The sequence below is a fragment of the Fusarium verticillioides genome, chromosome 10 (genome assembly GCF_000149555.1).
Source record: "Fusarium verticillioides 7600 chromosome 10, whole genome shotgun sequence".
Taxonomy (NCBI): domain Eukaryota; kingdom Fungi; phylum Ascomycota; class Sordariomycetes; order Hypocreales; family Nectriaceae; genus Fusarium; species Fusarium verticillioides.
Window position 1 is genome coordinate 2170684 of NC_031684.1, and position 23852 is coordinate 2194535.

At 45.6% G+C, this 23852-nt stretch overlaps 10 protein-coding genes across 10 annotated transcripts; 5 read left to right on the plus strand and 5 right to left on the minus strand.

Moving 5' to 3' along the window:
• Positions 1–267: 267 nt before the first annotated feature.
• On the plus strand, positions 268–1362 carry FVEG_08322 (hypothetical protein). The gene is made up of 4 exons (XM_018897214.1): positions 268–416; positions 466–512; positions 558–595; positions 652–1362. The coding sequence occupies exons 1-4, from the start codon at positions 338–340 to the stop codon at positions 1211–1213; spliced, it is 726 nt and encodes a 241-aa protein (XP_018754808.1). The 5' UTR covers positions 268–337; the 3' UTR covers positions 1214–1362.
• Positions 1363–1995: 633 nt separating this feature from the next.
• Positions 1996–4066, minus strand: FVEG_08321 (pyruvate decarboxylase; the record flags this gene model as incomplete). Its single annotated transcript, XM_018897213.1, has 1 exon — positions 1996–4066. One exon carries the CDS (start codon positions 4064–4066, stop codon positions 2369–2371), a length of 1698 nt encoding a protein of 565 aa, XP_018754807.1. The 3' UTR covers positions 1996–2368.
• A 3057-nt stretch (positions 4067–7123) lies between these two features.
• Positions 7124–7841, minus strand: FVEG_08320 (hypothetical protein). The gene has a single exon (XM_018897212.1). It carries the CDS (start codon positions 7749–7751, stop codon positions 7203–7205), a length of 549 nt encoding a protein of 182 aa, XP_018754806.1. The 5' UTR covers positions 7752–7841; the 3' UTR covers positions 7124–7202.
• Positions 7842–7971: 130 nt separating this feature from the next.
• FVEG_08319 (hypothetical protein) lies at positions 7972–9066 on the minus strand. The gene is made up of 2 exons (XM_018897211.1): positions 8823–9066; positions 7972–8768 (listed from the first exon to the last, which is right to left on the minus strand). Exons 1-2 carry the CDS (start codon positions 9034–9036, stop codon positions 8200–8202), a joined length of 783 nt encoding a protein of 260 aa, XP_018754805.1. The 5' UTR covers positions 9037–9066; the 3' UTR covers positions 7972–8199.
• A 261-nt stretch (positions 9067–9327) lies between these two features.
• Positions 9328–11966, minus strand: FVEG_08318 (hypothetical protein; the record flags this gene model as incomplete). Its single annotated transcript, XM_018897210.1, has 6 exons — positions 9328–10738; positions 10787–10897; positions 10951–11184; positions 11238–11444; positions 11496–11655; positions 11717–11966. The coding sequence occupies 6 exons, from the start codon at positions 11964–11966 to the stop codon at positions 9328–9330; spliced, it is 2373 nt and encodes a 790-aa protein (XP_018754804.1).
• A 1554-nt stretch (positions 11967–13520) lies between these two features.
• Positions 13521–14900, plus strand: FVEG_08317 (hypothetical protein; the record flags this gene model as incomplete). Its single annotated transcript, XM_018897209.1, has 2 exons — positions 13521–13664; positions 13725–14900. 2 exons carry the CDS (start codon positions 13521–13523, stop codon positions 14898–14900), a joined length of 1320 nt encoding a protein of 439 aa, XP_018754803.1.
• Positions 14901–15326: 426 nt separating this feature from the next.
• Positions 15327–17261, plus strand: FVEG_08316 (NCS1 family nucleobase:cation symporter-1). Its single transcript, XM_018897208.1, has 4 exons — positions 15327–15684; positions 15743–15910; positions 15978–16329; positions 16398–17261. Exons 1-4 carry the CDS (start codon positions 15461–15463, stop codon positions 17136–17138), a joined length of 1485 nt encoding a protein of 494 aa, XP_018754802.1. The 5' UTR covers positions 15327–15460; the 3' UTR covers positions 17139–17261.
• Positions 17262–17715: 454 nt separating this feature from the next.
• Positions 17716–18268, minus strand: FVEG_08315 (hypothetical protein; the record flags this gene model as incomplete). The annotated part of the gene is made up of 2 exons (XM_018897207.1): positions 17716–17993; positions 18049–18268. The coding sequence occupies 2 exons, from the start codon at positions 18266–18268 to the stop codon at positions 17716–17718; spliced, it is 498 nt and encodes a 165-aa protein (XP_018754801.1).
• Positions 18269–21601: 3333 nt separating this feature from the next.
• Positions 21602–22589, plus strand: FVEG_08314 (hypothetical protein; the record flags this gene model as incomplete). Its single annotated transcript, XM_018897206.1, has 2 exons — positions 21602–22369; positions 22413–22589. 2 exons carry the CDS (start codon positions 21602–21604, stop codon positions 22587–22589), a joined length of 945 nt encoding a protein of 314 aa, XP_018754800.1.
• A 627-nt stretch (positions 22590–23216) lies between these two features.
• On the plus strand, positions 23217–23816 carry FVEG_08313 (hypothetical protein; the record flags this gene model as incomplete). The annotated part of the gene is made up of 1 exon (XM_018897205.1): positions 23217–23816. One exon carries the CDS (start codon positions 23217–23219, stop codon positions 23814–23816), a length of 600 nt encoding a protein of 199 aa, XP_018754799.1.
• Positions 23817–23852: the final 36 nt, after the last annotated feature.

Genomic DNA, 23852 nt, shown 5'->3' on the forward strand with positions numbered 1-23852 from the left:
TTCTATTGCATGAAGTTTAAGAAGCACTATAAATAGGTGCTGGATAATAGGCACTTTTGTCTGTACATGCAATACCGCAACATTCTCACCTTCTGCTTTTGGCGTTGGAGGATTATGCTAGCATCCATCGCGCGAGGGCCAGATGTAATGTCGCCATGTCATTGGTGCGCGTTTGGCCTGCTGATTAATAACACGATAACGATCCAGGTACTATTTATATCTTGCGGTGTCTTATCACCCGGTCAATTCCCTCAATTATCTCCGTAAGGCTGTATTGGCATTACACACGTACACGAGTACCAGCATCGCATATCGAAAGACAGGAACCAACAGCAGCATGTCCGAAAACAAAATTACCTTCTTCGACATACCCAGCAGGTCGCCTCAGGTCTGCTGGTCCATGAATACCTGGAGAAGTCAGTGTCCATAATTACGGGCTCCATCAGCCGCTAACACGAGCTGCAGCGAGATTGCTTCTCAACTACAAAGGCCTTGATTATAAGACCGAATGGGTAAGCCACCGAAACTACCATGCTGTGATTTTCTGACTTGCGTAGCTCGAATACCCCGAGATCAAGGAGCGCCTCAGTGGACAGTAAGTACAAAGCCAAGTCACATTAAGCGAGCATCCAATAACAATTTGGTACTTAGTGTATCCCCAAATCAAGGAGGCGCACCCTTCACATGTCCGGCCGTTCAAATGCCAGACGGCTCATACATAATGGACTCTTACAAGATCGCCGACGTCATTGAGGAAAAGTACCCAGAGCCAAGTGTACACCTGAAAAACCCAATGCAAGACCGCCTCCGCGCATCAATGATTAAATTCATGACTGAGATGGTCCCCATTTATGTCCCCGGCGTCGCCAAAAACATCATCGGCGAAAAGAGCATTGACTTCTTCCTGGCGACACGGTTGCAAGACGTAGGAATGCCTCTCTATGAGTATGGAGAAAAGCACTCCCCCGGAGCATTCGACAGAGCGGAACCGTTCGCACGTGAGATTACGGCCTTACTGGAGGAGAATAAGTCTGGGCCATTTCTGCTGGGCGATGTGGTGAGCTATGCAGATTTTATCTGGGCGGGTATTCTACTGTTTTTCCAGTGTCTTGGCGAGGAGGAGTATAAGGAGGTGTTGAGGATCACCGGTAATGGGGAAGTCCATACTAAATTTCTAGATGGGCTGCGGCCTTGGACAGAGAAGAATATCTGATGCTATCGATAAGAGATAAAGACAAGATAGGCGTGACCTTAGCCTATCGATAAGCGCTCATCAGGCTCTTATTCGCTAAGTGCAGATCCCACTCCTTAAACTTGTCTTGCTTTAGGGTAGTAATATTTATCTTTCATATTCAGCCCGTTTCTTACACTTCCTATACCTTGAATTGACAGCCATGTTTTACTGATTAAAGAGATAGCTATTAGACACCCTAGAGTGTATTTTAATAATATCAGCCTCTGCCTTGCATAACAGACCGTAAGATAATACTTAGGCTATGGAGCTCGTTAGCTTAGAGCTGTTAATCCCTTCAGCTTATACTGTTATCGTGATAACACTATTTACAACCTCATATCTATATATATCAGGGAAGCCTGTGGCTTGTTGTTTATTGTTAAAAGCAAAAACAGATATATAAGATCAGAAGTCAGACGGTAGCTCAGCCCTATTCTCATGCCTGGAACGCTAAATGTAATATCTTACAAGCAAGGCAAGCGACAAAAAGTGGACTGGATGTTGAACGTGCTGGGTAAGTACCTGCTTATCTGCATTTACGATTTCAAAAAAGATGCAATAGGGTCTTGGTTCTGATATTCCATTACGTACAAACGATTTGATGGAAAGTTGCCCACTGGGCAGGATTTGGATATAAATCCACCAAGGTCATCTATCTTCAGAGTATGCTTTTAGTATATCTTACTGGACTCCACTTGGTTCTCACTCCTTTTCGCAGATCCAATTACCGAAAGCCATCACCACCGCAAAATGTCATCAACCGCCAGTCCAATTGATCTACCATTCCCCCCTGGCTCGCCAAGTCTACCCACATCTGCACCCTGACGTAGGCAATCTTGTGACAGATGTCATAGCCAAAAGCTAAGGTGCACTCCTGGCGCAGGAAGCAAAACAGGAGCTTGCAGTCGTTGCTATCGAGGTGGCACTCAGTGCGTGTACAGTCTTGGCCGTGCTAAGGGACGTCGGAGCTTGCGCCATCACAAGGCCGAGACGGTGCTTATGCCTCCCATGAGTCGCAAAGGTTAGGGGCCCATTCCATTCACTCTCTAGTATAACAAGTTCCTACGCCCTTCCTAGCTTGAGTTAAAGGCATGAAGCTATATTTTATATCAGTCTCATAGCTCCTAGTAAGTGCTATTCCTTTTTCGGTACTCGTGCATTGGCAGCCGCCACAAAATGCCCCCACGTAATCAGCTCTCTGCTGCAGTCATCCTGATGAAGATTGCAGTCAATAAGTGTTGGGCCATTCGTGTGCGCCATGGCCCGTTCAAGACCCCTGGAAAATTCCTCGCACGTATGGGCCTCCAGACCAAGCGCGCGTCCCTTCGCATTATCCGTACTGAATGCCTCGACCAGGCGTGCATAATCCCAGTTCTGGACGCGGTTATAGAGTCCATCATGAATCTCCACCTCGATAGTATAGCCTTTATTGTTCATGAGGAGTATGATGATGGGCACTCGGAAGCGAACCATTTGGGATACCTCCTGAGCTGTCATTTGGAATGCCCCGTCGCCTACCATTACCACGATCCTCTTCTGAGGCCTTGCAAGGGCATAGCCGAAGGAGGCGGGGATAGACCATCCAATATGACCCCACTGCATCTCGATTTCGAAATCAGCACCGAACGGGAGGCTGAGCTTGAGCCCATTGAACCATGAATCTCCAGTGTCGGCAAACACGACTGTCTGAGGATTGAGGTGGATCAAAACCTGTGTTTGTCGAGCAATCTCCTTCCTTGTCAGTCTCTCGGGCCCGCCAGAGGGCTCTCCCAAAGTTGGATCAGGGCGGAGGCGGTTGTACTCGACCATAGTAGTATCGTTCCAGCAGACTGTTTCTGAGAGCCTGGACAGGAACTCACTCATCTGGACATTGCTGCAGTATAGTTTAGACGCTACAGTCACACTATCGATGTCGACAAGCAATTGGGGTACGCTGGGCAAGGCCGTCCATCCAACAGTGCTGTAGTCTGTAAAGATGACACCGACACAAATGATGACATCTGCCCAGTTCATAATTGTATCAGCTGCAAGCGTGCTGACCTGACCCCAAAAGATGCCGGCGAATTGAGCGTGATCTTCAGGGATTGTGCCCTTTGCAGCGGGCTGTAGCACAACAGCACATCCAATTGCCTCCGCCAAGTGACGCAGTGCGTCTTGTGCCATGGCCCTTTGAACCTTTGGCCCGGCGAGAATGACGCACTTCTGCCGGGAGCTGATAAACTCGGATGCCTTGGCCACAGCAACGTCGAGTGAGTGCCGATCGCTTGACACAGCCGAGACTACAGAGCTGATGGGTCCAGGACGGAGACAAGTTTCTCCAGCCAAGTTAGTTGGCACTTCGATGTAGACGGGCTTTCGGTGTGCAAGGGCAGCTCGAATAGCTTGGTCGATCAACCCGGGGGCATGGGAGGCTTGACGAATGCGAACAGCGCAGCAAGTGATCTTTTTAGCCATCTCAAGTTGATACGTCGTATCATATTCTCCCAGGGTATGATGTAGTATATGATGGCTCACGTCATTGGTATTTGGAGATCCGCTGATGAGTATGACAGGCAGGTTCTCAGCGTAAGCACTGCCTACGCCATTGAAGGCCGAGAAGGCGCCAACACTGTAGGTCACGATGCAGACACCAATTCCATGGCCACGGGCGTAGCCTTCAGCGGCAAGGGAGCAGTTGAGTTCATTGGTGCACTCAATCTCTGTCAAGGACGGATGCGCTTCAAGTTTATCGAGAAGAACAAGGTTGTAATCTCCTGGAACAATGAAGTGATGATGAACATCGAGTTGGGCAATCCTCTCTGCGAGATAGTCACCCACAGTGAAAGGCGACATGGCGAACGTGGGTTGAGATACTCGCGGGAGTCTATTTCTGACTCCAAGTGTGCATTTATTCTTATTGACTTGTGCCTTATAAAACGACAATACTGACATGCCCTTTCTCTTTGAAGACGAACAGACTATTTTAGGATAGTTTTGCCCCACAGTAGGTAATATAGCGTCGCTTTAATAATCTATCTTCTATCGTCATGTCAGCACCACCATGATCTGATGATTCTGATTGCTAATTGCTGATTGCTGTCTGCCAGAGACCTGCTGGCGACCAATGACCATCATACACCACGAATACCAGTTGATTTCCATGGGAATCTGGTTTGCACCATCTCAGCAATCAGATCATCTAGCCATAGCGAAACTCAAATTATGATATCAAGTTACGGAAGTTCTACATGACGCTTTGATAAGGTTGTATCATGTTATGATGCACATACACTGACATGGAAGGGATATCAAGCCATAAAATAAACTAGTGCTGCTCAACATACGCACTAGACCCAGGCTAGCGACAACACGTTATGCTGCACCGAAAAGGGATGTATTAGAAGATTATGCCCAGATGCAAGGGATAAACCTCTTGATGCATCCTCCGCCTTTACAGATACAAGCCATGGCTGTTACCAGCAGCAACATCCCCGCCTCAGCTCAAGGCCCCAATAGGCCAAACAGCAGTCACTTGGAGTTTGCATGGCTCCCTGCCATAATACTCCCTCTTCTTGCCCTCACAGCTTTAATTCTCCTAGGTACACAACGATAAGCACTGCCACGGCCCAACCTTACGCGATGTTGCTAGGTTGACTAATAGCTATCAAGGATATGTTCATGGGCAAGATTCGAGTTCCCATTGATTCGAGAGTCGAGAGTCGGCCAGTTCTTCTTCCTCCGTCTCCAGAAATCACAGACGGGATCTGCCTCGCTTAAATGCTGTTGCTCCACCCAAAACAGGTCAAATGCTGAGATCTGAGCTCTTACATCAGGTGCATCCTGCTTGGGCGGTTCTAGACCGCGAAACGACCTGGTATGTTTAACTCAAGATCTAGTATACCCCCTATACCACACATTTCACTAATGGTACGTGCTTATTCTCAGCGTTATTTGCCTGAATGTCATCAAGGATGCAGATGTGTCCGTCATCTACCTTGCGAGCATACCTTTCATACTAGCTGCATCGCCACTTGGTACTTTGCCGGGCATGACACTTGCCCTATCTGTGCCGATGACTTTCTATCACCTCGACCCCTCCCTCAGCGGCCACTGCCAGTCCACATATAGAGTTATTACCTGGAGCTACCATTAATTATTCAATGTAGACATCACCTTGACAAGCCTTTCATGTATCTGTATCACCTGCATATTCTATTAATCTTTTTTCGGTTAAAGCCTTATATTGTAAAGCGATAAGTCTATTTCAGCGAGACTTGCACACATGTATCACCATAGTCCATTTCAAATATCACACACCATTCTCTAAAGTCTGTCCAGCAGTATCAAAGCATTTTGTGGCGATGTAGCAGCCAAGGACTAACCAAGTAATTTATCATAAAACAAATATTGACTATCGGATGCTGGATGGCCGTTTCTGGCTGGGTATCGGTTATCATGATGACGACTCTACCCTCTCATCACTACCTTTGTCATCTTGAGCCTGTGACGACACCATGACTTAACCGTCCATACCAGCCCCAACGCATCCGCTTTCCATCTCTCGAATCATGTTATATTGTACTGATAGGATCATGCCATCGGAAGACCAAAAGAGTCCTACAAAACTGGACTACATCAAAGTTATTCCGTCGAAAGTCAGCAAAATTCGACAAATCATCCGTGGATTATCCCAGGCAAAAGATGAAATGGGAAATGAATATGCGTCATAGTCAATAGAAGAACAAGCACTCCACTCCCACGGCAGACGATAGTCTAGCATAGGATGCCAGTCGAAGCCAAAGCATTGCATCTCATGAAAGGTTTCATGATCCTGAAACAGGGCAGTGCCCTGTGATAGTTCATCGTCTGTTTGGGTTCGCCCAAAGGTAATAGACTGATTTAACGACATCCTGTCTTTCTGGATACCTTGAAATTCCTAAGCAGGGGAACGGTTGCTTGCCATTTGTTTATGTATATAGATCTAGCTTATAGTAAGCAAATTCCAGTACCGAGGGCTAAATTTAACACCATGATGCCATTGTTTGAAGAGTCTATTGTGATGTAGATAAGTCATATCCACCCGGAATTTTCTTTAAAGTTAATAAGAGAAATTTAAATCATTATGATCATGATCGTCACATGATGGTTTGTTGCGACGCCTTGATTGACTTGTAATGAGCTCAGCTGTGTTAAACTTCATGGAAGCTAATCTAACCTTGTCATAACGCCAATCTTGCACGCTAATGCCACAAATTCCATCATATGATTTAGAAGTCTCGACTCCAAAACGACTGCAATTCTCAATAACAGTAAGCAATCTCCTGATCCCTCCGATATCAGCAGTAAATGATCTGATGCATGTATGCTCTGATAAATGCAAACGAATCTGTCTGATCGAACACGTCCCCCTGGTCTTTGTTGACTCCCCCACATCGCCAGGATATTGCTTACGGGGAGCAGTTGGGTTTGTCGCAAATTATGTTAGTATTTATATGGACAAGCGTTCGTTTGGCACACAGCACTCCCCATCTACAGTCAGCGCAAAATCTAATCAGCATTCTCAATACGCCCATTGTGTAATAGTTTTCACCTCGAAAGATCTTATCTGCATTGTGCATCAGGCTTGAAAGAACCCTGGCTGTCAGATCTTCAGGCACTAGGCCACTTAAGGAGCTTCAATTCACGTAGCCATTCATGTCTCAATACGCCATTTCCTGGGTCCCGGTCTCTGTTATTCAGGACCAAGAGATGACATATGAAGGGGAGATGCTCAGCGTGCAATATGAAAGGGCTCGTTTCGAAGTAATACAGGTAATACAAAACACTAAGGCCAGGACCAAGAGTAGCAAATCTTTTTCAGCGGAGGGTTATGTAAATAAGTATGCCTTCAAGAACTTACAATAATTAAATGTTATTAATATAATACAGGAGAACTGACATATAACTTGATCATATATATAGTAAATAGCGAAGCACCTAAGATTTATGCTCAGTTATACCCTAAACCTGCTTTTCCATACGTCGGGTGTCCTTGTCCCTTGCTTTCCATAACCGCAAGTCCTTCACCCCTTTTTGGTTCAACCAAGCTCATACCCAGCAGCTTCTCATAGAACGGTACAGACTTTTCCCAATTTCCCGTGAGCAGCATCGCTCGTCGCAGATCCGGCATCTCGTCCAACACTTCTCGCAAACAACGAACAAGCCAGCTCCCCAAGCCTTGTCCTTGGTATGTTGGATCGACCCACACATCTGTGAGATACGCAAAGGTGACAAAGTCGGTCACGAGTCGAGCGATGCCAATCAGTTTGCCTGGCGATTCTGGTCCGGAGGATTGAGCCGAGTCGTATATGCCGAAAGACAGGGAGTTGTGAAGGGCCTCTTTAAAGGCTTCAGGTGATAGCGCGCTGGCCCAGTAGAACTCTTTTGAATTGAAGATATCTGTGAGTTGGGAGATAGGGAATAAGGTGGGGTCTGTTGAGATGGTGAATTGATCCTTTTGCCAGGATCGTGACTGGAACTTTGCTCTGAGAGATGTCATGGCGGGCTCGATCTGTGTGGAGTTTCCAGTAAATGCGAGGATAGATGATAGGAAAGAATGAATATTCGATGAGGATTTATGCTTATAAGTACGCGACCTGAACACGGTGAGTCACTGGCTTGTGATGCGCCCTTCGATCTACGAGGGCCCGAAGTGGGCAATGAGGAGTTAGTCTCGGTGTTTCACCAATGATAAGCCGTCTTTCGTATCATGACTTTGCAGTCACCGAAACCAACAGGTCGATTTTATATGATTTTGGATGACTCAGACTACAGACGCAGTGCTCAACTGCAATTTTGATTCCTACAATATTTATTATACATAGGCGACGACCGAAATCGTCCATCCCTCTTCAACTCATGCGACTCATCAATAATCGGAGCGATCTTCCGAGCCCGGAGCCGTGCCGAGTTTCCCAAAACCAGCCTCACCCTGGATCTCAGGGGTGTCAGAACGTGAACATGGCCTGTGCCTCGGCCATGAACCCCGATAAAGTCGGGTTATCAGGCTCTGTCTTGGTGACAGACCCTTGCCAGCCCTGCTTGTAGACTCGCGTTTCCAGAAATTCAAGTTCCATCCCGCCTGAAGCACGAGACTGCAAGATTTGCAATAACTCTCTGACCTTGTTGTCGCCCTGGATAAAATTCCTAAGACCATTCGCATTGAGATAGCGGTAGGCCGCGCTGTATGACCTGTTGTCTGAGCTCCATCCTCCAATCGAGTAGCTTGCGACAACAGCGCCTGGGCTCAGCATGATGGCGCGATCTAGTTCCTGGAGTACGGCGTCCAATTGCTGAACTTCGCTGGAATTGAGCGAATTGGCAAATCCGAAACTCAAGTGAGCTGTGACTGTGTCGTAGGTGCTGGATAAAGCTGTTTGCCTGGCGACATCGCTAGAGGTGAACTTGTAGACGTCTTTCTTGGCTGGCGCCACAGTGATGGATTTCCAGGCGCTGGCGAGCTCTGTTGCTTGTTGGCTGGCCTCGAATTGAGCCCGACCAGCCAAACTCTTCCAATCTTCCGGACACTCCTGTTAGCACGGTTCTTATCGAGCCGCTTCACTGTACTTACCGATAAACAGCTTAGCTTTGTTCGGAGCGTCATGCACAATCCCCCACCAGACGATGCCCGTTTCTGGATGGTCGAGGTACGTCTTTAGCGTAGCCGCCCATATCTTGCCGACCTCGGAATTCTCATCCGAGAGTGAGGCAGGGTCACTAGAGTTCGAGAACTGGAGGCCGATGACTTCTGTGCCCTCGTAGGGAGGGAACTGAGAGTTGACCATGGTGGTTAAACATGCAATTGAGGTTTTATTTGATGACTGCAAAAGATTACACGTGTATGAACCTGGCCTTTATAAAAACACTGGGACCGCTGACGTAATGTGATGGGGCTACCTGTCATTTTCAGGCCGTGTAGCGACCGTGTAGCGACCGTGCTCACTGTCAGCCGTTGAATCCAACGCTGAATGTGAAACGAAGCTCATTAAACCCTTGCCATTTGCACTCCTTTTTATGTACCTCACCAGGGAATCGCCATAGGGACTCCAGTAGGATCTCGGCTACTTTTCAATTTATCAAAACATTGAAACATTCATAAAGATACTCGTCAATGAGCCTAGTAAGTTAAACTCTAAGTATACGAGGTACCATCTCCGATATCTTAAAGCGTAATAGGTGTCCTTCTTATCCACTCCCAGCTCGTAGAAACTCTCAATCAAGCTCAAAACAGCCAGAGCAGCACCGTAGGTCATGTCAACATGTTCCTCGTTAGCCTCCTTCTCAGGGCTAGCAGTCAATTCCTGGTCTTTGGTCGTCCAAAATTGTCTTGTAGGCATCTCTTCCGGCAGAGGATGGAAAGGCAAGCCGGAGGGCATCTCGCCGTCTTTCTTCAAAGGTAAGCTGACGCTCTTGTCACTATCAGACCCAGTTCTGAGAAGTTTCAGGACGATGTCATACGCCTCAAATTCCTCGTTACCGTTCTGGAGACCTTGGAACATAACGTACACGGCTCGGACAACGCTTTGCAGTGCACCTACGATCCATGCATGATGGGACGAGGCTGCTTCTCCGACGATATACAGTTGACCTAATGCGTTAGGCTTGATGATTTCTTGCCACATATTGGAAAACTGCCCGGGACCGAAATACGCGAATGCTCCCGACATGTGTTGGTCTCTATACCAGTCGTAGCCGTGGTGATCGATGTATTGCTCTTCAAGAAATTTCACCATCTCCTCAAATGGGCGTTCCCTTCGAGCATGAAGCCGTGCAAGGTCGTGGATGATGAGCCGCTTGAGCTCCGCGTCGTCTTGTGTTGTGTTGTTGGAACAGAGGGCGCCAATACGCTGGGCATCTTGACCCCAGGTATAGGAACACAAAAGCACGGCGGGCTTTGTGGGATCCCACTTATCCTCACCCTCGTTTGACTTGATATTGTACGATGGGTACACACAAACGCGCAGAGGCAAGTCTGTTCGGGATACGCCACCTTTGGCAATGTTGAATGGCGGCGTCTGCCACCATGCAGTGCGGAATTTCATGCCGACTTTGGAAGAAGCGCCATACCCAAGAGCTCGGATGGCCTGCTTAGTACCCCAAGACAAACCAGCATCCGAAAGCTCCATACGCTGAAGGGCACCGAGCGTTGTGCTGTTGAAGATGGCAAAGTACTCCCTGTCTTTGGTCTCGACCTTTTTCGTCTTTGGGTCTGTTCTGGTGGTTTTGATCTTCATGGGAGTGTACGTGCCAGCTTTCCGCTCTCGACGGAGTGGAACTTGAGCATCGATTGATTGAACCTTGGTGTTGTATTCAATGCGCTTCTTGATCTTTAAAGCCATCCGCTTGGCGATCTCCTGTGCACCACCATCAATGCACCACCAATACTGGATGTCCTTTGTTGCTGGGTCGTCGTCCATGTCGGGTGTGTGGAAATCGAGCTCTTCCAGGACACACTCTGTGAGAGATTGGTCATACCAGCCTGTACCACTACGAAGAGTGAGCTATTGAGAATTGTATCTTTAATGCAACACTTACTAGGTCATTGTCTCGAGATATTCGATAGTGTTGTAGTTAAAGCCAGGGCCCTGGGGGAACTCGTCTTCCGCTGGAGGCTCTGGTTCTTCCCCTTCCTTTCTCGGCTGGCCTCTGTGATCTCAAGTCAGTTTTGTCAATAACTTCAATAGGCGAGGAAAACTTACGAGCCAAGAAATTGTCGAACACTCATATGATCCGCCTTCATCAGAAGATCCCATAATTTTTGGGATGCTGGCCCTCTAGGCCTACGTTCCCCGTCTTCACCGACACTCTTGAATCCTTGCTTCTCCTCATCTTCCTCTTCAGCGATTGCCGCCGTGAACCTCTCCTTTGCAACCTTTGTGAACACCTCGAGAGCGGTGCTGACTAGTTCGCTGGGGTTGGTCTTAAGGAGGCGCCTATAAAGAGGTCAGATGGAGTTCCAAAACTGTGTGTTTTCCAAGCGACATACTCTGGTAGGATCTTGCCGTTCGGAGGAAGGCCTTCGTTGACCTGGTACGGGTCATTTGCCTTTTTCTTCGGGTCCCAGACATTACCTCTGGTGGTTATGTCGTTGAAGTAGGCAGGGCATTCGTCGAGCTCGTCCTTCAAATAATACGGGATCAGGCCTGGTTTGCTTTCCTGGGTAATTCCAATGTACTGGAACAGTTGGAATGTTCTTGAGAAATTAGGCAATGACTTCGAGGTGCGTCTTGTTAATCTGGCTCACCTCTTCATGATAGTGTTGTTAGGAAAGCGCATAGCACCAACATCATAATAGTCGTGTTCCTCATCAGAGAAATGGTGAGTGTAAAGACGTCCACCAAGTCTGTCTGCACCAGCCGCCTCAAGTATATCATAGCTGATCTTAAGACCTTTTCCCTTGAGTTCTTCATGCCCGTTGAGCCAATCAAAGAGAAGGGCAGCAAAACAAGCCAGCGACGCCGGCACCGACAATGCCAACGCTAATCTTACCCTCCTCCTCGGGGATGTAGCCTGGACCAGTGGCCTTCATGGTCTTCTTTCGGAGTGAACCAATGTTATCCTTCGCATCGAACTTAGTAGGAACAGACTCCTTCAAGCGCTCGATAACACCCTTGAGATCATAGTTCCTACTCGCCTTGGCGACATCACGAGCCCACATATGCTTGTAGGACTTGGTGAATTGATGGACTTCTGTGAAGGTGCCTTGCAAAGACATGGTGGAGAATTGAATGCCAGTTACTGGATTGAAAGACGTGAAGTGAGTGCTGTAGAGAATATTGGTTTGAATCTCCAGCACAGGATCTCTCTTTTATGGATTCATGGCAAATTTACCCGCATAGAAGACTTACGCTTTGTTCTCTGCATAAATGGTCCATTAGCGACTTGTACAGCCGTATGAAATGCAAGTCACAAACGCAGCACGAAAGTGGACAGCTGAGTCTCATCAACGTCTCAGAAAACCTTGCCCTTTCTAGCGGTTGTATTCTTCCATTAACAAATAAGCTGTTGCATATTTCAAAAGCAACGCCAAGGTGGATACCGTGTCTCTCCAAGCTTTCAGCAGTTCTTCTCGTTTCGAACGACTGCATTCTTCTATCGAGTCATCTGTTGCATATCTTTACGACCTAGTCACTTATTTACAATGGCTGGCTGACTTGAAACATTATGGCGCCCTTTGGAGTGAAGGTGGCTAGCTGAGCTCAATGTATAGAGGCCAATTCCCTTCACACCGCTCACAAAGAACTTACAGCATCCATCATACCTCAAATACCTCTCATTGCAATGCTACATTGATGGCTGAAACTTTATGCATATTCGGGAACTCAAAACGTGAAATCTCTGGCAATGTGGCTGGCTGAAGAGAATAATTACGGCCGACTCGGTCACATATCTAATTATTATAAACAATGCCTTAAAATTCTCGTTTAGCGGGCTGTGGAGCTTTTCACTTATGGCCAATCGCATTGTTGATATTTGTGATATGTGCACCACTATGTGAGGCCCTCAGACGGTTAGAACAGAGCCAATTGTAGCTTTAGAAATCATGCATGACACGACGCATTGGTATCAATATTGCAGTCTGTGGGCTTTTAGCTTGCAGACATGACTAGTCACAAGGGTCATAAAGATGGCGTCGAAAGAGAGGGCTGAAATGTCGACTCCGGTAAGGCCTGTCTGCATCCCGCTGTCCTACCCCACAACAGTGCAGGAACATTGAACCTGCTGTACAGCGTTCAACGATTAGCGCTGTGGCTAATGTGCAGAAAGAGAGTCTAGCCAGATGCTGGTTGGCAATGTCTCATTCCTGGCGGCTGGTAAAGAACCTTCGGGGCAAAGCGCCCGCAAGCTACGAGGTCTTTCAAGGTATCAATAACCTCAGTCTATTACTTACCATAGCCTTATGTTTGAGCATGTTTTAATCATTGGTCGGGCATGGACCCAAGCGGTAGACATTCCCCAAATTGGCTCTACCTTGGTATTCTCAGCTTGTTGTATCAGCCAGCCACAAGTCGTGAGAGCATGTTCTGGACCAAATCTTCAAGAAAGGAGGTAAAACTAAACACCTTGATTCTATAATCTACTGCTGTACATGAGTGTTGAACCTACTCGGAGTAGGAATGCAGTTAATAATAGCGAACAAAAGGTGCATCATGCTAATAAAGCACTGGAAAATAAAAAGCCAATTGAATCCTATGTATCCTTAACCTCGTCAAGCTACTATCCCGACTAAGTTTCATTGTCACCCGCTTTCTTCTCTTTATCTTCAATCATGGGCATCTCTCTCGAGGATCTTGCTCCTGCTGTTCCCGTCGTCAGTATCAGAGTCCCAGAAGGCTTCATCTACGGACCTACTGTTCTTCAGCCAACTCTTCAAGAGTATGATGAGACTTCCAAGAATGGGGGTTACTCAGACGTCACTGATGAGAATGGAAATGGGCTCGGAATACCTCCACCTCCCCCCTAGATGTCCTAGACAGGTTCAAAGGCCACTTTCAAGGGGTTTGGCTTCAACACTATCTTCAGGCCTTTGAGCCGAAACCCAAAGACTATTACGAAGTTTCCCAAGCCCCCAACCGACAAGAGCACCAGCAACCTCCTGCAACTCAACCTGACTGGCGAAACTCAAGTGTTCAGTGAGATATTACTTAAGGATGTACCCAATCGTGGTTTGTTTGATCAGGCCGACATTGACCTCATCGGTCGACCATATACGCAGTCTATTGTCGATGCGATGCCCGACGAAAAGGGAAATTTCCCAGAAAATCCACCTGTCATCCACTTCGAACCAGGACTATGGATGCGTGTGCCTCAGGTTGAGGACATGCCGGAGCTTGCAGCCTCTTTTTGTCGCATGGGATCTATTCCTCATGGCACAACCATCAACGCTCAAGGATTTGAGCCTGCCCGCACTTCCAAAGGAGCCCCCAAAATTGATCCCACCAGCATCACTCCACTCGAAATCCCCCAACTTGGAATTCCTCCCATCAAGCCTCACAAAACTGTTACCGAACTGAAAGAGAAAAGATTCGACAACCAAGATGCTGACAAAGACACTACTCGTCGCCTTCCCCAAGATCTTCGCAAGTTTATTGCCAGTGGGTCTATCACCCAGCAGATTATCGATGACCCAAACACTATCCTGCGACAGGCTAATGAGGGCAAGCATATCGTTGAAAACACCATGTTTATTGTCTCGACTAATGCTCCGCCCGGTGCCTTCGGCGGTGGAACATCCAACATTGGCTTCAATATCGGGTCAGATGAGGGCAAAAAGGCAGAAGCTTCGCACGAGAAGAAAAGCGGTAACGCCAACGCTGTCGACGTGACGGCTCAGTACTGGGTCTCCAAGATCCGTACCGAGGTTGAGCTTGATCCTTCCATGAGCGTTGGCCAAACTGTTTCTCCTGCTTCTCAAGGCCCTAGAGATGCTGTTCCCGAGTTCTTCATCGACGAACACGTTGAGATTCCATCATCCAAGAAGGTTGTCATTGTCGCGAACGACCAGATTCAGTACTCTCAGATGGTGATGCTTGATTTCAATGGACTTAAGTGGCCTCATGTTACTGTTGCAACTCTTGCGCCGATTGTGAGCCTCGAGAAGCCAACACTTTCTTCGGCTATAGAGTATGGCAAGGGATCGTCTGAATGATGTACTGCTGCCAAGTTAGCCTTAAAGTCCATCCATAGGCCCATCTCAGATCTCTTAGTAGTTGTTCGGGCATGTAGCCCAACCTGTGTCCAGCTGAAATGGCATTCTCATTTGGACTTAGAGTACGGAGTATCCGGTAGAAATATGATAAGCTCAACCTATCAAATTTATGAGATTATGAGTGTTACGCACGTTACATGTTCAGATGGATATTCGGCAAATATATCATTATCTCTTGTTATCGCGGCTTTTTTACTCGTTGATGAGTTGATTGTTGTGGAATAACCTTGCGCTAACGGCTACGACGGCAGATGTTCAGACTTCTAGACTACTCCGCAGACCTTATCAAATCGGTGACCGGCCCACTCCGATAACGTAGCTATCTTGCCGTCGCAAATTGCCGACATGTATTTCTCAGCTTGGTATCAAAGGCCCGATCGATATATCCTGCCACATTCTCCCGCATGATTGTCCTTATTATCCTACTCAAGCTCATACGCCTGTACCATTGTTGATGTTCAACTCGCCATTAGTATCATTTGCGAGTGACAGCCACAAATATGGACAAGTCAGAAAAGTCACGCAGTCTCGCGGCTGATCCGCCCGTAGACGTATCTGAAGCAGAGTCCCAGGCCCTAGACCGTTCAACCATATGGCTCGACCGACTACGAAGATGGGGATTAGAAACGCGAGGAATGCAACCAGTGCCCATTGAAGAACGAACTGATACTCGCTACATTAACATATTCTTCATGTGGTTCACCATGAACGTCAACATCCTGCCGTAAGTCTGAGAAATGCACATGATAATGTACAGAGACTAATCACAGTGTTTATTACAGTATCGTGACCGGCATGCTTGGAACTCTGGGCTTCGGTCTCTCGTTAAAAGACTGCTCTCTTCTCATCTTGTTCTTCAGTTTGCTATGCTGTGCTTTCCCGGCGTACTGTAGCACATTCGGCGCTCGAACTGGTCTGCGACAGATGCTTATTTCGCGCTTCACATTTGGGTAAGTAAAGAGTCTAACGACGTTCGCGTATCGGTCATGGTTCAATTGCTAACAACTTCTGCTATAGATACTATCTGATAGTCATCATGGTTATCCTCAATCTATGTACAAATGCCGGCTTTGGCATAATTTGTTCTGTCACAGGCGGCTCGACTCTTGCTGCCGTTTCAAGTGGCTCCATCAACAGCACTGTAGGAATTGTCATCATCTCCATTATTGCGATGGTGGTATCCTTCATTGGATACAAGTTCCTCCATCAGTATGAGCGCTATTCGTGGATCTTCAATCTGATAGCCATTATCATCGCTACTGGTGTCGGTGGAAAACACTTGAGCAACCAGGTTGAACAGCCAGCGGCATCGGCATCTACAATTGTTAGTTACGGCGGTGTTATTGCAGGTTTCATTATTCCATTTTCGGTAAGCTCACCTCAAACAAAGTCCCCCACGCCTTTCTGATAATGATCATGGCTGAATGTTTATGACAGGCGTTGGCTGCTGATTTCTCCGTTTACTGCCATCCTAAAGTCTCTACGTGGCGCATTTTTGCCTACACCTATGCCGGAATATTGTTCCCTGTCGTGTCTCTTATGATTTTAGGAGCTGCCATTGGCGGAGCAACACCCAACGTTTTGTCCTGGAAAGACGGCTACGATCGATTCACCGTAGGCGGTGTCATGCAGGCGATGCTTCTCCCCGCTGGAGGCTTTGGCCGATTCGTCGCCGTACTGTTGTCTCTGTCCGTCATTGGAAATCTCGCAGCGTCGATATACTGTATCTCACTCAACTTCCAGCTGTTGGCCCCATTCATGTTGAAGATACCACGCAGCTTTTTCACCATTGTCTACACCGTTGTGGGCATTCCGGTATCTATACAAGCCGCCAAGTCCTTCTTCGACAGTCTAGAGAACCTGATGTATCTCATTTCATACTGGGCTGCAGGCTATGTGGCTGTTATTGGTACCGAGCATTTCGTCTTTCGAGGGGCTGATTTCTCAAGATACCACCCAGATCATTGGGACCAGCCTACTAAGTTACCGACAGGGCTTGCGGCGATTGGTGCTATGGGTATTGCGTTTGGCTTGACAGTCCCTTGTATGTCGCAAGAATGGTATACTGGTCCTATTGCTAAAACAACTGGGGACATTGGGTTTGAGGTTGAGCTGGTTCTTGCAGCCCTTCTCTATGTTCCGCTGCGGTGGGTTGAACTCAAGTTCCGTCCTATTTAAAGTAAAATCCATTATAAGACAGTTATATATTTATTGCTTAAACGAATCTACATCCTCTCAGTTCCTTGCCCACCCATGCCGAGACGGCAGAGGTTAAAATTACCTGAGTATTCTGTTTGCCTCTTCCAGGGTCTCCCTGTCTTCCTGCATTAAGGGAGCTGTCAATCCTCTTGATTGGACCTTCCGTGCTGATTCTTCCACCCAATGCGGTCATCTTCGAGACGAAGAACAATCGACGGGATTCTCTTTAACTGCATCCTGTACCGGCAGTACGTGCTTGCATCATTCATGTCAAGATTGTTTCCTGGTTTATGTATCTGGAGATTTAAGCTTACTTAGGATACGTAGGAGGGCTAATTCATCTTATGGCATATTCTTCTGGCCTTTTCGCATTCCTGGCATCGGTGTGTAGGTCGGCCGGACAGCTATTAGTATTTGGATGATGAGTTGATGTGCAAGCTTTCCTTTCACCTGCTTGTGGCACAGAACTTTGAACTTGCTGCCCTCACCCGACAATGTTGCAGTAGCCATGAGGCCGAGGCATCGAACGCACGGAGTTTCCATCAGAGGACCCAACTCAGAAGTGCGAGCGCTGTCGTAGCGAAGCGATTTGCTCCTTTGAAGCCGCGATTCCGGCGAGCAGTTGCTCAACTATATGTAGTTTCTGTTGTCGATGCGGACCAGAAAGGTTGATAGCTTCGGGAAGATCTCGCCCTTGATCTTCTAGGAGATGGAACCCATCACCCATGTCTATGTCCATGCCATCATCTAACTTCAACACGTCTAATGACTGCATATCGACAACATTCTGGGGGCTTTCGAGAACCTCGGCTCGATTTACGGCCTGACTATGCTCTGGTGGTGTAACAGATCGTGTCGCTGACAGCGAAGAATTCAATCCAATATCCACGGAAGCGTTTTACTCGCAGCCAGTATCGGTATGCCCTTCTAGCGGGTTCGTCTATAGTCGCGTCTGATCCTGAAATGAATGAGTTAGGAATGATTTGTGCAGCAGTCTCGTAAGGTGGACTTACTCTGTTACTGTGGCTACCCCTATTCGGAACTGTAAACATAATCTCTTGCTCCATGCCCTCCAAAAACTTGGTTCCACGCATGCGCTTGGTTGGCATTTTGGCTGGCATCGGTGATTGGTAGTAGTCAGGTTGTAGACAGATAAAGCATAGTAACAGATGATAACGTGGGAAGCAAGGGGTAGAAGATGATGAAGGAAATGAGTAAATGAATATAAAAAACCCGGTTGTATACTACTCACCGCTGTTGGACTCAGGTGCCTGCATCATTAATTCATTTTAAAGCCTGCGAAGGCTCGCACTAATTCCTGCGCTCGCTGTGAATTCTGAGGGGTTTAGACACTGCTATGATGATATTGTGCATGCGGTTGAAACAACACATGTCGCGTGGGCCTGTGTTAAGTAACCGTGCATAATATTACAGTCGAAGCAAAGTTCAATTAGAGTGAGTAGGTAATAAGAGCAAACAGTCATTAGTAATAAATAAGATGTAGTTCAGTATATTGCGTTTTATTACCAGTTGGTAGTGTAGTATTGCTTTGTGAATGTTGGCAGCTTAAGGCAAAAAGCTAAACATTCATCTAAGCCCATTTACAGCAAGAGCTGCGCTTATAGTAATAGGATAAGTAAAGTAAGTGCTGTCTGTCTGATCAATTTAATAAAGAGTGTAAGAATATAAATCGGAAATAGTTTATGTTAAATCGTGTTCTAGGGTAGGGTTTAGTTATTTTAAGCTATAATTAACCTATAGCTCTATTAATTAAGATAAAGAAATATAATTATTATAAAAGAATATATTTATTTTTCTTTTAATATTATATTATAAAGTATAATTTACTTAATTAATATAAATTATATAAGTATCGTAATTTTAAAATATAGATAACTTAAAAAGTCTTTAATTTAATTCAAAATATATTACTATTAGGAAATTAATTCTTTCCCTTTAGTAAAATGATTTTACTTAGAAAAGACCTTATTAATATAAAAGCATTTCTCTTTATTATTCCAATATCGCGAACGCAGCTCTGTGATTAGAATTAGATAACCATAGCAGTAGGCCTCAAAGTGCGCGAGACTTAACTCAATGATACATCATTCCTGCCGAGGAGGAGGATTCAGAGAGTAACAGTGGGAATACGAGCGATATGATTGGAAACTTTCAGCAGGGAACTTTTGGCGACCTTTGCAGCAAGGAGGCCCTACCGAGACAACCAAAACTTGCGCTACTTTCAGCTCTTGATGTCTGTATGCAATTCCAAGCGATGTCTTTGACGTTCCCAATTAAAATGATTGTCTTAGAGTAGGAAGGCAGTTCGAAAAGACCTGAACTTTTGGCTCGTTTTCGTGTCTTTCGATGCTGAATGACGTCGATGGCACCATGTATCAACTGATAGATCAGCTCTCGGCAAAGGGGCTGCACACCATATTGGGCTGATCGCGGCATGTCTGTAGCTATTATGAAGGTACTTTGAAATTTATCTTGGTAATTAGTGTAAGCAGCTGGTATGCTTATTGAAGTCTATTTTCAGATGTACTATTTAGAATTGATTTCGGCTAAAAGCTGATACTGACAGCGCGCTTTCCCTCGGTACCTCAAGAAGGCACTTTATCAAGTATGCGTAATCTTACAAATAGAAAACAACAATCTATATAAATAAGATAAAGCATAAATACTCCATTTGCTTGTATAAAGTAAACAGAAAATAATCTATCAAGCTCTCACTTCACTCGTTCGCTCAATCATGCGGTCCACTATACTCATTCTTCTGTTTTCTGTCGTTAGTCTCGCCTCTTGGCTTCCTGTAAAGCCAATACAAGCCTCAGGAGAGGATAGATGCACTTCTACAACAAGCATATTGTCTCCTATCACGAAACTCAGCCTGGAGTTTCTTGGCTGCTGCATCTCCTCTCGGTTCAGATCGAACGGCAAGAATTAAATGTGAAAGGTTAAGTGCAAGGAATTGGCGGGCGCTTTCAAAGCCAAGGCCGGCGTTGGATCCAGTAATCAGAGCGACTTGGCCAGAGAGGTCCACGTTGTTTGGGATGGAGGGGATGGATTGGAAGAGTTGACGCCATATGAATGCGAATGAGGTTGCTTCGCTGGCAGCTTGGTGCTTGGTGCTTGAGATTTGCAGACATTGCGAGACTTAGCTGTAAAAAAAGGTTTGTAACTAGAAAACATGTAATGATGTGATTGTTCTTTATAGCCGGTGTCTGATAAAATTGATAGAAGGTGCTGAAGTAAACAACTTTTAGTGGCTTCTCATGAATATGGCAGACTCTTGTAAAGTTAACGTAATCAGCCTTTTTAACAGCCTTGTTTCCAAATCAAAGTGGGTAGCAGTGAGACATGACATATGGCAAATTTTCTGCAATCATTCTCGAATTTATAAAGAATCTTCTTGCCAAGATTGAACACCAGCCCTAAAGAGTTCAGTCGGATCGTTCCGTATTCTCTATTATATTAAAACCGAAGTGTATTTTCTAACCTTATAACTAACTTATAAACTTAATACTACTACTACCTTCTAATTACCCTAAACCTTTTCTTAGCCCTAATAGCACTGATATATATATTATTATAAAACTTTCTATTAAGCTTTTCTTATATATTAGTATTTCTTAATAATTCTAATAGCTATATACTATACTTATTTCTTTTAGTAAAATGCCTTTTATACCTTAATTAAGGACTTAATCTACTCCTTATTTCTTCTTTTAATTAACTTTATAGTCTTCTTATATTTAGCCTTATTATTAGGAAAGGCTTTTAGCGCCTCCCTCTTTTCTTTAATAGCTTTCTTAACCTCCTAAAGAAGTCCTTTAATAATATAAGTAAAAGTATATATATTAAAAATAGTAAACTGCTAGATAAAGTTATTTAAAAGCCTTTTCTATTCCTTAAATTTAATAGCCTTAAAAATTTTATCTTTTTTATTTTTAATAGCTTTAAAGCTATTCTCTTTTTTAAAAGTCTATTAATAATCTTTAATATTATTAAAGTTAAAGGGAATTCTATTAATATATTACTACTAAAATTTATCTAGATATACTATATAAATAAGCTTTTATTTAAGTACTGCTATATTACTTTATTATTATTTCATATTTAGTTATTTTAGGAAATATATTAAAGCTTTTTATAGCTTATAATAGTAAGTAAATAAGTTATTTTTTAGGTTTTAATAATATTAGTATTTTACTATAGCTATTAGTTAGTTATTATAGTATTAATATCTAAGTTATAAGCTTAAAGTATTATTTATAATTAAGATTTATAGCTATAAGCTTATTCTAGCAAAGAGAACCTAGTTCCGTATTCTCCCCGCAAATGATTTAGTGCTGAAAAAGTGTTAAATAAAAGTGGATATCTATCCAAGTTAAGGGTCATAATCCACTCGCCTGTTCCATTCTTTGAGGACTGATTCCATGTCTAAGTTGTGGGCTAGAAGTGTTATTTGCAGTCGAGACTTGTGGCTGAGAGCTTGTTCTGGCAGAGAGAACCTAGAAGGACTGCGACAGCACGTTGAATTTGCACACGCCAACAACTCTCTTATTGATATTCAGATTGGCCATGCCGGTCGAAAGGCGTCCTGTGTTGCTCCTTGGTTAGAGGCTGGACTTGCCGCTGAAAAGGCCGCCGGCGGATGGCCTGATGACGTTGTGGGCCCTAGTGCTGAGCCTTTTGCTCCAGGGTATCCTACACCCCGTGCTATTGCTATCAAAGAGATTGAGCAGCTCAAGGAGGATTTCGTTTCCGGAGTGCGTCGAGCGGTTGAGGCCGGCTTTGACGTTATCGACTTCCATTTTGCTCATGGCTATCTCGTGTCAAGCTTCCTGTCCTCTACTACCAACAAGCGGACCGACAAGTACGGCGGAAGCTTTGAGAACAGAGTCAGACTTGCTCTCGAAATAGTCGAGGCAGCCAGAGCCGTTATGCCCCAGTATATGCCCTTGTTAGCTCGTATCAGTGCTACTGACTGGCTGGACAATAACCCCGAGTACGAGGGAGAGAACTGGAATGTCGAGCAGAGCATCAAGCTTGCGCACCTTTTGGCAGAGCGAGGAGTTGATGTTCTTGATGTTTCCAGCGGTGGTATCCACAAGATGCAAAAGGTTGCTGCTGGTCCCGGTTACCAGGCTCCATTTGCCAAAGCGGTAAAGAGGTCTGTTGGAGACAAGCTACTTGTCAGCACTGTCAGTCATCAATACAGGCACCCTTGCCGAGGAGATCATCCAGGGCGGCAAGGACGACACCCCTTTAGATCTGGTAGCTGCAGCACGTCTGTTTCAGAAGAACACCGGACTTGTTTGGTCGTGGGCTGACGATCTGAATACCTCCATCCAGGTTGCTCACCAGATAGCTTGGGGTTTTGGTGGTAGGGCTAAGAAAAATGCCCCTAAGCCTGTTTTATAAGGAATAAAGGGTATAGATAGATAGAAATGTTAGGGCTATATTTAGAAGTGAATATTTTAACTTGTACTTAGATTGATTACTTATAAATCTTCCTTTTCTAGCTTTGCTATATAGGTAATCCTTTTAGGTATTGAATATCAGGTTATTTGAGATTGAGAGACAAACCTCCCTACGCTATTTGTCCCCCACTCTTTCACCTATTGTGTGCCTATGTCATGTTGCAAAAACACCGCACCTTCCCAGCTACATATTCCTAACATCGTGAATGCTTATATCTTTACCTACAAATAGTATCCGATTATGTCAACCGTAAAGAAACTACCCGTCGGCGCTGGCTTCATACTCACCCACCACGCCACATCTTACGACTACATTCCACCTGTAAAATTGGATTTTGCCGGTCAGCATGTCCTGACCACTGGCGTAGCACACGAAAATGGAGTGGGATATGCTATTGCTACAGCTTTCGCGCGCGCAGGAGCATCTGGAATAGCATGTTGCGATCTACAGGGTATATCCGATGACATCATCAGCTAGTTGAAATCAGCTGCGAAACTAGCCAATCGCGAAGAGCCTCTGGTAGTGTGCTACAAAGTTGACATCTCGAGTCAAGAAATAGTCAAAGCAATGTATGACTCTATAGCTGAAGAGTTTAACGGGAGACTGGACATTCTTGTCAACAATGCCGCGCACATGGAACCGTACAAGCCTTTTCTTGAATCTGACCCTGACATCTACTGGCGAACATGGGAAGTAAATATCCGAGGCCTCTTCAACATGGCACGCGCATTCCTCCCAATGCAGCTATCGAGTTATTCCAGATTTGGCAGCTCTGGTATCATGATCAACGTATCGTCATCAGGAGTTCTGAGTGTGCGCCCCGGTAGTGGAAGTTATCGAAGCTCCAAGCTCGCAGTGCTTCGATGGACCGAGTCACTGCAAGTGGAGTACGGAGAACAGGGGCTTTTGGCACTCTGCGTGAACCCAGGAGCGATCAAAACAAAGATCACTGAAGGAGCGCCCGAAGCAGTTAGGAATGCACTTCCTCATCAGCCAGATATAGCTGGTGATACGATTACTTGGCTAGCTTCTGAGCGCAGGGATTGGCTTGGTGGAAGATATGTGAGTTATCCATGGGGTATGGAGGAGCTTCTCGCCAAGAAGGATGAGATTGTTAAGGAGGATAAACTTAAGGCTGAGAATGGTTGTTTGATACTGTGTTCATAAGACTACTAATTCTCCTTCCAAGCTACACAATCTGAC

Excerpts from the sequence above, each read along its gene's own strand:
- FVEG_08322 (XM_018897214.1), top strand. The coding sequence starts at position 338 with ATGTCCGAAAACAAAATTACCTTCTTCGACATACCCAGCAGGTCGCCT. Across the intron at positions 513-557 it reads TTGATTATAAGACCGAATGG|CTCGAATACCCCGAGATCAA; the intron begins GTAAGCCACCGA and ends TGACTTGCGTAG. Across the intron at positions 596-651 it reads AAGGAGCGCCTCAGTGGACA|TGTATCCCCAAATCAAGGAG; the intron begins GTAAGTACAAAG and ends TTTGGTACTTAG.
- FVEG_08320 (XM_018897212.1), bottom strand. The coding sequence starts at position 7,751 with ATGACATCTCTCAGAGCAAAGTTCCAGTCACGATCCTGGCAAAAGGAT.
- FVEG_08319 (XM_018897211.1), bottom strand. The coding sequence starts at position 9,036 with ATGGTCAACTCTCAGTTCCCTCCCTACGAGGGCACAGAAGTCATCGGC. Across the intron at positions 8,769-8,822 it reads CAAAGCTAAGCTGTTTATCG|ATTGGAAGAGTTTGGCTGGT; the intron begins GTAAGTACAGTG and ends AGTGTCCGGAAG.
- FVEG_08316 (XM_018897208.1), top strand. The coding sequence starts at position 15,461 with ATGGACAAGTCAGAAAAGTCACGCAGTCTCGCGGCTGATCCGCCCGTA. Across the intron at positions 15,911-15,977 it reads ATTTCGCGCTTCACATTTGG|ATACTATCTGATAGTCATCA; the intron begins GTAAGTAAAGAG and ends CTTCTGCTATAG. Across the intron at positions 16,330-16,397 it reads GTTTCATTATTCCATTTTCG|GCGTTGGCTGCTGATTTCTC; the intron begins GTAAGCTCACCT and ends TGTTTATGACAG.